The sequence below is a fragment of the Ceratotherium simum genome, chromosome 2, assembly GCF_057802395.1.
Source record: "Ceratotherium simum simum isolate JZ-2026a chromosome 2, ASM5780239v1, whole genome shotgun sequence".
NCBI lineage: Eukaryota > Metazoa > Chordata > Mammalia > Perissodactyla > Rhinocerotidae > Ceratotherium > Ceratotherium simum.
The window spans coordinates 5,452,903-5,463,993 of record NC_141901.1 but is presented as its reverse complement, the minus strand read 5'-3'; the positions used below and the strand labels follow the sequence as shown (position 1 = coordinate 5,463,993).

The following is an 11,091-nucleotide window of genomic DNA, read 5'->3' as shown; positions in this document are numbered from 1 at the left end:
TTTAGTTGCAGGCACTGGGCACCCCCTGTGAGGTTATGATTTAGTGGGTCTGAAGTGGAGCCCAGCAGTCTGAGTTTTAACAAGCTTCACAGGGGCTTAAGAGATAGTTGGCCTATGATCACAATTTTAAGAAACTTCCTTAAGGACAATCCTGTTGAAAAAGGGAAATACTATGCACTTAGGAGATGCCCAAAGAGCTCGACAATTTGAACAGCCAAATCACCAAAGAAGACATATGGTTGGCTGATAAACACATGAAAAGATACTCAAAATCATTAGTCACTAGGGAAATACAAATACAAACCTCAATGAAATACTGCTGGAGACCTATTAACCTATTAAAATGGCTAAAATAAAAAAAGAAATAGCAGTTTTCTGGTAGGGATGCACAATGGTTCAGCCACTTTAGAAATCACGTAATTTCTTATAAAGTTAAACATACACTTACCCTGTGATCCAGCAATCCCACTCCTAGGTATCTGCCTAAATGAAACAAAAATTTGTTCACATAAAAACCTGTACAATGACGTTTATAGCAGCTTTATTCATAATTACCAAAAACTGGAAACAACCCAAACATCTTTCATTTTTTTTTTTTTTAAGATTTATTTATTTATTTTTTCCCCCCAAAGCCCCAGTAGATAGTTGTATGTCATAGCTGCACATCCTTCTAGTTGCTGTATGTGGGACTCAGCCTCAGGATGAACAGAGAAGTGGTGCCTCGGTGCGCGCCCGGGATCCGAACCCGGGCCACCAGCATCGGAGCGCGTGCACTTAACCACCAAGCCACGGGGCCGGCCCCCAAACATCTTTCAACTGGTAAATATATAAACAATCTGTAATACATCCTTACCATAGAATATTATTCAACAGCAAAAAGTATGAACTACTGACACACACAACAAGGATGAATCTCGAAAGCGTTATCCTAAATGAAAAAAGTCAGACACAAAAGACTATTGTATAATTCCATTTATTTGACATTCTAGAAAAGGCAAAACTATAGTGACAGAAAGTAGATCGGGGTTACGAGGGGTGGGGTATGGGGGAAGATTTCACTACCGAAGGGCATAAGGGGATTTTGGGGGTTGATGGAACTGTTCCATGTCTTGATTATGGTGCTGGTTAAATGTATGGTAAACATTAAAAAAGTTGAATTTTATTATATGTAAATTATACCTCAATAAAAAGAAAACTCCATGTAAAGAAAAAAACGTCAAAGGATAAAAAGTGGCTTTATTCAGATTAAACTCATTACATGTTTGAGAGCAGAGCACAGTTTCCAGGTGTAACGGCGTCCAATTTCAGCAGCTTAGAACGATGCTTAAGGTAGAGATATGGCCCAACTTCTAAGTCCATGGTACTTCCATATGTGACTTAATTCTCAGAGTAGCCTTGCAAACTGGTCCACCCTGCTTATACCCAGGGTTAAAAGATGCTGGGCTGAGAACTTAAAAGAAACCAGGCATCTAACCTTGCAGAAATCTAAGTGACTTTGTCCCTTCATCCTATTATTTTGGTGTTTTGAAACCACTCTCTGGATATTTGTGTGGTCCCAGAAGGCGAGTTTGGAGAACAAATATAGGGGTTTGCTGGTGGGGGGCAGAGAGAGATGAGGTACTGAGAGATGAGGCACAAATATGCTGCTTTTGTTGGGTGAACGTCTCTAAGGAGTGTGAAGCCGTTTGCTTTTATAATCCATCTGCAAAACTGTTCTTTCTCTGGGGAGTTTCTTCCATTTGCGTGTTCCTTACATTTTCCTAGAATTCCACCTTAAAACAAGCTGGTTGTACTTATGGCCAGGAACTCCGCACCGAGAAGTTTTGCTTAAATGATGACATGCTACAGTTGGAGCCTGCTCACCCACATCTGGAAGCCACATGTCAGCAGCAGCTGTATAAAACGGGCAGCCCAGCAGACCTAGTGTGACGTTTTCTGCCAGAAGCCCAGGCAGCATGGACCTCGCTCTTCTGTGGGTGCTTCTGCCACTGGTCACTGTGGCCTGGGGCCAGTATGGTGACTACGAGTACCCGTACCAGCAGTACCATGAGTATAGCGACGATGGGTGGGTGAATCTGAACCGGCAGGGCTTCAGCTACCAGTGCCCCCAGGGGCAGGTGGTGGTGGCCGTGAGGAGCATCTTCAACAAGAAGGAAGGTTCTGACAGACAATGGAACTACGCCTGCATGCCCACGCCCCAGAGCCTCGGGGAGCCTACGGAGTGCTGGTGGGAGGAGATCAACAGGGCTGGAATGGAATGGTAAGGGGCAGCCCGCTCCACCTGGGCTGAGAATATCATGGCATATCCCTCCACTGGGGGCTGCTTGACTCTCAGGGAACAGCACTCACCCAAGACTGGGCAAACCCCACCAGGAACCTCAGCACTGCATGCTCTGGGTGGGTCAGGGCTGCTGCTGAGCAGACCACGTTACAGGACAAAAACCCAGGATGGGGAGTGTCCATGGCGGACAGACTCCTCTGTGGCTCTGTTCCTTCCAGAAGCAGCCCTCTTCTCAGTTTGATCCAGGGACTAGTCTGGGTCTGTGAAATGTTTGCTAGCCTGCAAAAAGATAAGTACAGAAACTGAAAGTATTTAAGAAACTTTATAGCAATTGAACACTGTTGTGATGTCCAAATGGTCATTTTAGTTTTATAGTAATTTACTTTTACTGTTTTACAAAAGTATTGGTTCACGGTCAATAGGGGAAAATAGACAACTGGACCCTTGCCACAGACAATTTGAGAAACATTGATTTAGAGTAAGCGAATGGGGGAGAGGGGACAAAGAAATTTAGGCAAAGGGAAGTGAAATGAAATAGCTCTCTGCCGCCCCAGTTAAATGTGCTCTCTCCTTTATGAGTCTCCTCCTCTCTGTCTGAATTTAAAATGGGTTCCATTGCTGGAAAATAGTTCACTAAAGGCTTTTAGGGAGAAGTGCTGTTCTCACCTGACTGGGCTTTGCCACAGTCAGTGGCATGGAAATGGTCTGAGCCTATGCTTCACTGTGGAATGACTGTCCCAGCACCAGTAAATGGTCAGGAGTCTATCCCAGCAGCTATTGACTGCCAGTCCCGTTATTCATGGTTATTCACGGCAGCCTGGAGCGAGGCAGGATTGCTGGGGAGGCTGGAGGAGAAGGGGAAGGCAACCCTTGGGGGAGGCAGGCCCAGGGAGGAGGAAGCCCAGCTAGCAGGCTGCCACTGCGGTATCTGTAGAGAGGTTCCAGCAGGCACATGGTGGAGTGGGGCTTGGGGGCAGGGGCAGGGGCAGGTGGCGGTGGTGTGTGTGTCAAGCATAAAACCCTGGAGATCACTCAACCAGCTGACAGAACAGTGATGGGAAATCAAGAGGAAAAGACACCGATGGGTGGCGGAGCCAGGCAAGAGAGGGGACCTCTGAGAAATCAAAAGAGCTGCCATTTATTGAGTGCTTACCCTGAGCAGGCGCCATGCTGAGTGCTTTACACAGATTATCTCATTTAATACTCAAAACAAACCTATAAGTTGTGTTATAGGTAGACAAACTGTGGTCTAGAGATCAGGAGTTTTCTCAGCTGGAAAGTGGTAGAGCCAGGATTTGGATCCAGTGAGGCGTAATTCCAAGTATAGGTGTTCAGCCACGCTGATGGGCTGCTTGAGAGCCTGCTGCCCCCTAGGGTAGGCTGTGTCAGCAGAGCCAGGGCCACAGGACTGGACTCAGGGCAGCGCTGCATCCTGGGGAGGATGGGAATCTGCACGATCACAGCAGAAGCCCAGCTCTGGAGGGATGGGGACCAGCATGGTTACCGTGACTGAGGAAGGGCTCAGCCAGCCTGTGGAAGGGGTGGAGAGGGGGTCACACAGGCAGCTACAGGTAGAGGGGCTGGGGCTGCCAAGGCTGCTTAGACAGCCTTGACTAAGCTGTCCTCATCTGCCCCTTCTGCTTCTGGTGAGCAGATTTAATTATCCAAACTCTGTCTGACAGATGCTAACTCGGAGTCTAGCCTCCCCTCAATGACTGCTAGTCTCCGGCGACTCCCCACAGCTGGGCCCATTGCCTGGCATGGAGCGTGGGAATGACCTGGTTATAATGGTCCGTCTAGTCCTCCCATCTAGGGGGCCATTATATGGGGGGTGCCCTTTTTAACACGGAGTTTTAGAGCCCACAGTAAAACACACTCAGAGCTGATTCCACAAACCCCAAAGAAAGAGCCCTGGGCTCTGAGTCAGGAGGCCCGGGTTTGGGTCCTGGTTCTAAGGACAACTTGCTGTGTGACCTTGGACCAGGGCTTCAGCTCTCTGGTGGGAAAATGAGTGGTCAGACTGCGTGATCCGGGAAGGCTCCACGGCTCCAATTCTCTAGGCTCTACTTGGCCCTGAAAATGCACTTGGATTTTTCTTGCATTCTGTTGATCTTTGTGTTTATCTCTGCTGGGGAGAGATGGCAAATGATGTTTAGTTTTTTTTGGGGGGTAGCTGATGTTTAGTTTTAAGCTTGCCAACTTGTCACTGGTTTGTCCTTAACTCCCAAACTGTTTGAAGAAAACCAGAAGAGGAAGGGAGTGGAAATAACATTTCCAAACATTGTTTGGCCAATGGGAGTCAAGTGAGAAGCTGACAGGCAAGACCTCTCTTCCGCCTCCTCTTCCTCCACATTTTGAGTATGCAGAGTCAAATGATTTATTCTCTCCCCCGCCCATCCTCTGTTGCCTCTTCCTCCCCCTCCCCTAATCACAGACTAAAAAATGGCACAAACGTGAAAAATGCCTTCTTTACAATAGGACTCAACTGCCCCAGGTCTGATAGCAATTACCCCAGAGGCATTTTTTTAGATGATTATTGCTTTGAGTTTAGACTCCAGTCTCAGTGAAAAATCTGGAAGGAAAGAAATTACTCCTGGGCTGGGGAGCAATTACATTCTCCCGTCGCGAAATCTGTTCTGGGGAAGAGTTGTTGATGGTTTTGTGCAGTGGCTGCCTTGTGTAACTAAATTAGCTTGCAAGTTTATTTTAAGAGCAGGGAGGAGTCTCAAAGCCAGATTTGACAACAGTACATAGAATCTGCTAAAAACACTTGCTAACTGGAGCACAGTCTTTGAAAGGTGCTTCCATCATGGCTGAGTGGCTCGTAACACTGCTGTTTGCCTTGGTTTCCCTGTTGAAAATCACACTTCAGGGGCCAGATGCTGGTTCCACCACAAATCACTCCCAGGAGGCTTTCCCATGGTCCTATGAGTGGCATTTTGCCATCCCAGGGCGTGCCGCAGTTGTTCTCAGAGAACCTTCTCCCACTTGGATTGGCACAGACTGTTGGACTTGCGGGTCCTGTGTGGAGCAAGACGAAGCTAGACTTTTCCGTGTGGTTGAGTTGTATGTGGTGGAAGGAGTTCTGGTCTGAAAATCAGGAAGCCTGGTTGCACAGCTTCTGTTTCTATCATCTCTTAGCTCTGTGGCCTTGGGCATTCGGCTCCTCATTCCGGCCAAAAATCTTGTGACAGCCACAACCTGTTGGGAGACTTTACCGTGACACTTACAGGAGTAAGTGTAGGAGAACTCATAGACAACTCTAAATCTAAAACAAATGCCTGGCACATCACAGGCGGTCAGTAAAGGCTTAGTGAGTCTGGAATTTGATGAGGCTGAATTGGGGCAAGCCAGGTTTATGTGGAGTCTGAACTTGGACGAACAGCGTTCTGCCTATTGGCACCTGCTTTCTTCCTTGGGCTTCAAAGAACCTCAAGAAGACGTTTTAAAATGGCAGCTCGTATTAGGGCCAACTATTTAAATCTCTGAATTCACCAAAGACAAGCCACATGACAGAGAAGAGGGGAAAGGAAAACCATCCCACAGAACTATGTTGGCATCGAGGCAAACACGAAGCTGGTTATGTTGGGCAGGACCTCAATTTTCCATAAGCTGACTCTAAGTGAGAGCAAGGCTCTGTACAGTACAGAGCAATCTTCCTGACTCATGGTTCTGAGTGTTCAGTTCCCACAGGGCCCGCCTCCTCAGAGAGGCTTTCCCGGACCACCTCCTCTAAGCTAACATCTCCCACCCTCTGCTCCCCAACCTGCGTTACATTTCCTGGGGTGCCCTTGTTGTTAACTAATTTGAATTTGTATCTTGTTTTTCTCCTTCAAAATATAAGCTTCGTGAACATAGGGACTTTGTCTCATTCAGCCCTGTATAGAATATTCCCCAGTACCCAGCGTTGGGAGACGTGCCTACTCATAGCTAGTGAGCATCAGAGGCAGAACCCAAGCCAGACAGTCTGAAGCCACAGCGCTGTAGGCCGATATTAAATGTTGGCGTTATTTTTGTTCTTGGATAAAGCTGTAGTGAGTGCCGGGCTAAAGAAGCAATCACACCCCTGTGGGAATGACTTCTGAGGGCAGGAAGGCCAAGTGTGGGAGAACAGAGTTATGGCAGATCTAGGATTCTTGCCAACTTTCCATCTAGGTCACTCCTGTAAGTGCTAGGGGTCAATTGTCTGAGGGAACTTGCGCTTTGCAAATTGGCCCTTGGCTGTGTTCATGAGGATGGCAAAGGTTCCCTGCTCCTGGTAGGGATTTGTTTCTGTCTTGTACGTGTCAGACATAACCGTCCCAATAAATAAGAGATTTCCGCAGAGTTAGGATACCTTCCTCTGCGTGTGTGTGTGTTTCTTTGAGGTATCTTGAAGTAATGGAAAGATTATGAACTTTGGTGTCAAATAGAACAATTCTCAAAATGCAGCCACACTACTGCCTATAGCAAGTCCTGTTGACTTTCTAAGCCTCAGTTTCTACATCTGCAGAGACAACTCCCCATTTAATTGGGAGAATTAAATGAGATGACGTGTGTGCCTTACTGGCTCTGTGTTCTTGAGGTTATTACTTAACCTCTCTAACCTGAGTTTCTCTGTATCTCAAATGGTGGGGCTAGGGGAGGCTGATTATCTGAGCCCATTTCATAGGATTGTTTTGATGATTAATTAATGCAGGTATAATGCTGAGCACAATGCCTGGCACATGGTAAGTCTAAGTCCTTGATAAAGGTTACCTATTCTTACTATTATGACTACCCTGTGGAAACCAAAACTCAAAGAGACAAATATCACACGGTTGGTAAATGACAAAGCTGGAGTTGAAATCCAAATTACTAGATTACTAGATACACATGAATTACATGTTTTTGGAACATGTAATTCAGTTACGATCTGTAAATATTAAGTGTATATTTTGAGTGTCCTGAATATTTGTCACATTTTCAGATAGACACTGAGGTAGTGTTAGATCTGTTGGTTGACAAATATTGTAGTAATTGATGTTCATGAGTGCCTGTGGGTAAGCCTGCAATCTCTGCACGACCCCAGAATTGCTCTGAGGCCATAATTGATCTCATAAGATAATCTGGATCTTCTCAGAGGCCTTTAGGGTAGCCTCTGCTGCTAGTACTTTCCCAAAATGGTGCAAGAGTTTTGTATTTTGGGGAGAATTTATATTTCTCCCTCTCTCCTGTTCTATGTCTTTCTATCTGGAGAAGCTGTTCAGTAGGTCATTTCTGCTTTACTGTCTTGAAACCTGGTAGACAGACTAGCAGACTTAAAAAACCCAGACATGGAGAAGATAGTGGAACTCTTACCCAGATGCAGGCAGGAAGAGAGCAGACCGCATACACTCAGTGTTATTTAAGAGATTGTCTGTATCCCCATCATTGTGGCAGGAGGCCCAGGAGTCAGTGGTACAGTGTTTACCTTCAAAAACCCTGTGCCATCACACTATAAGATGATTCAGTGACAGCACATGGTAGATGAATATGTGACAGTAACACCTACATGTCATGAGGAAGAAAAATCAGTATGAGTTGAGATTGTCAAGGAAGGAAGACTTCTTCGAGGAGGTGAGGCTTGAAATTGTGTTTATTCTCTGATATCTATTTTCTGAGGTTCATCTCACTGCCCCACTGGAAGAGTTCAACCCTGGCAATTCCTAATGTAGGCCTCAACAGAACGTGGTTTTTGGAGACTAAGATGTGGCTTCTCTTTCTATTTAACCACCAATATTTATGATAATAGTAATAATAACAACTGCTGCCTCTCCTGCCCTCTAATAACATTCTTTGCGCCAGGATCTGTGGTAGACACTCGACATACAGCCTCCCTTTAATATTTTTTTTTTTTTTTTTTTAGATATTTACCATCTCCACTCACCACTTCCACTGGCTTGTGTTTAAATTTTTTATTTATTTATTTTTTTTCCCCCAAAGCCCCAGTAGATAGTTGTATGTCATAGATGCACATCCTTCTAGTTGCTGTACGTGGGACGCGGCCTCAGCATGGCCGGAGAAGTGGTGCGTCGGTGCACGCCCGGGATCCGAACCCGGGCCGCCAGCAGCGGAGCGCGCACACTTCACTGCTAAGCCACGGGGCCGGCCCAGCCTCCCTTTAATCTTGAGATAATACTGTCAATTTAGGAACTGTCATCCCCATTTTGCAGAAGTAGGTGTAAATATCAGCAGAAAAGACAAGAGCATGCGGCATGGAGTCAATCTGTGGGGGCTTAAGACAGAAATTCAGAACTTTTAAAGCTCCTTTGACTGGGTAAACTTGCCCACATTGGGTTTGTCTCTGCCCCTTGCCACTTCACTGCACCACCATCCCCATCCAGCCTCTTCTTTCTCCTCTCTGTCTTTAGTACCAATCTACCTCTTCTCGCCAATATCTGTACTGTTAGAATGTCTGCTCACCAGTATAGGCTTCCGGGAAGGGTTCCAGACTGAGTGTGGCTCCAGGCATAGTTTCTACTATGTAGTTGTTGAAAGACCTAATGAACATTCTAAAACTCTGTGGACCGTGTTAAAAATGCCTGATAGGAACTCAAAGGGTTATTCTGGGGAAAATAGAATTAACAGGAGCCAAAGTTTTACTCTAAAAGAAGGAATCTCTCTTGGTGGAATTTAAGCCCTCATCAAGCCGGGTGGGGGGAGAAATTTTGGGAAGTAAAGGAGTCTGTGCCACATGGTCTCCCTGACACAGGGCGTTAGTCACCGGCCTGGATGATGGGCCATCTGCTCTTATTTCATCTCGGTAGTGGAGCTGGAGACAGGCCAGCAGTTGGGAAACACATCTGTATTTTTGTGGAGCTGTGGAAAGAGACCGGCACTACCAGCCCATCCATTTGACGGGATTGTGAAAGCTCTTGACCAAGATGGCGCTGCTTCTCTTTACCCTGTTCTCCCAGTGCCGCTCCCAACTTGCTAAGAGTTTGGACTTTCCATACATTTGGACTGAGACCAGCAGAGAATGGAAGAAGACACTAAAACTCCACGGAGGAGTTCACCAACAGCCAGACACGTGCACACTTTCTAGCTCTGGCCTCCATCATTCAGCCTGACCCACAGCTCTGGAGCCAATGAAGAACACAGAAAACAGGGAGAAAGCCTGGCTGAACGATGGAGCAGAAGCGGACGGACAATCTCAGTGCAACTTTTTGTGCTCCCTGAGAGCTCGTGAACGGGTGCTTTGGCCTCAGAAAAGTTTGAATTTGGATCGTGGCTCCTCCAGTTTCTCTCTTGGACAGGAGTTTTGCAGGTGCTGTTTCATCTGATCCTTGTGGTGACGTAGGTGAGGCTCCACACAGCATGTGAAGGTCAGGGTTAGCACCAGAACGCATATCTGCTGGTTCCTCAACAAGGGCTCTTTCCCCTCTATTCCATTGCTTCTATGTTTTACTACTGCAGACAGAGAAGAAGGTTTTCTGTCTTTGTTTTCAGGGTGGTGGCCCTGAGATAAACCACTTTCAGAAAGGCCACTTTCTCAGAAAAGGTCCATGAGTATTGTTGTCAGCGGAGGGGTAACTAGAGGGGAGTGATTTTCCTTCTAGAAAGTTTCTAGTGTCAGGTGGAGCGGGACTAACAATGCTCCAGTTTGTGAAACAAATTGAGCCTCCAGCCTTTAAAGGGATGGTGAGAAAGAAAGTAGGTCTTCTCAAACGGAGAGGGAGAGTCTCTGAAGCAATGCACTCCCATGCCCTCAAATATTGAGGGAATGTTCTTGGGGCATCTGTGCCTATGGCTCAGCTGGGGCCCCGTCACAGTTCACCAGGAAAGCTGTAGTCTTGGGCCCATATTCTTTTCAGTGAGCCGTTCTGGAGCACCCATCGGTGCTGGGAAGTGAAGCAGAGCCTCAGGCAGGTAGCTTTACCACCAGCTGTTTCCTAAAAATTGAATTTGAATCACTTTGGCAATGCAAGCCCTCTCCAGCGCCCCCAGTCCCCGCCCATTCACGGGCTGCCCTCACCCCTCTTCTCCCCTGCCTCCCGCGTGGCCTTATGTTTAGGTGAATCTTGTTAAATAAGGTGCTTAACAAAAAAAGGTGATCGAAAGGGAGAGGAATGGAGTCAAGGCACACCCAAAGCTGTATTCATTCTGCACCTTCATCCTGGAGCAGCTTTGTTCCTGAGGGAGAAGGTGGAAGTGGGAAGATGAGTCACTCACCTGAGTGGCTGAAAACCACTTGGGGGGAGTTTCAGGGCCCTTCCTGGATTTGCGTGATGGGCTGTTAAAAGTCAATTCTGCCTCTGATAATGGAAGATGCCCTGATCAGCCATTTGGTCATTCATTCCTCCATTAAACATTTGATGGGCCCCAGTTTCAGGCACTGTGTAGAATTCAAATTGAAGATTAAATGGTCTTTTTCCTCAAGGACTTTACTATCTACCAGGGGCAATACATCATACTAAAGTATCTGTGCTACAGGTGCGTGTGCGTCAGCACCTAAGATAGCCAACCTCCGTGAGCTTTGCTTTAGGGAAACAGCAGCTCAAGGAATGCATATGAATCCACTGGCTATCCACTGGCTGGAGACTGGGGAGCCAAGGGTGGCTGTCACAGAGTATACTCACAACTGCCATGTGGACTAAAGTACGATGACAATAATAAGTCATTTATTAAGCATTCAAAGACACCATCCTCAGAATTATATATGCATTGCCTTATTTTGTCTTCACAATAACTTTAATAAGTATGTGCTATTATTATACCCATTTGACAGATGAGGAAACTGAGGCCATTAGAGGGTGTGAAGCCTGCCCAAGGGGACACAGCCAGGAGTGGTTGGGGCACCTGACCAGTGG

At 46.6% G+C, this 11,091-nt stretch overlaps 1 protein-coding gene across 1 annotated transcript in view; it reads left to right on the top strand.

Annotated features, from left to right (window-relative positions):
* Window positions 1-1,937: 1,937 nt before the first annotated feature.
* DPT (dermatopontin) overlaps window positions 1,938-11,091 on the top strand; it is a 34,727-nt gene continuing 25,573 nt past the window's right edge. The window contains exon 1 of the mRNA XM_004425069.3: window positions 1,938-2,260. Within this exon, the coding sequence (XP_004425126.1) occupies window positions 1,956-2,260 (305 nt within the window). The 5' untranslated portion in view covers window positions 1,938-1,955. The remainder of the gene's footprint in view (window positions 2,261-11,091) is intronic.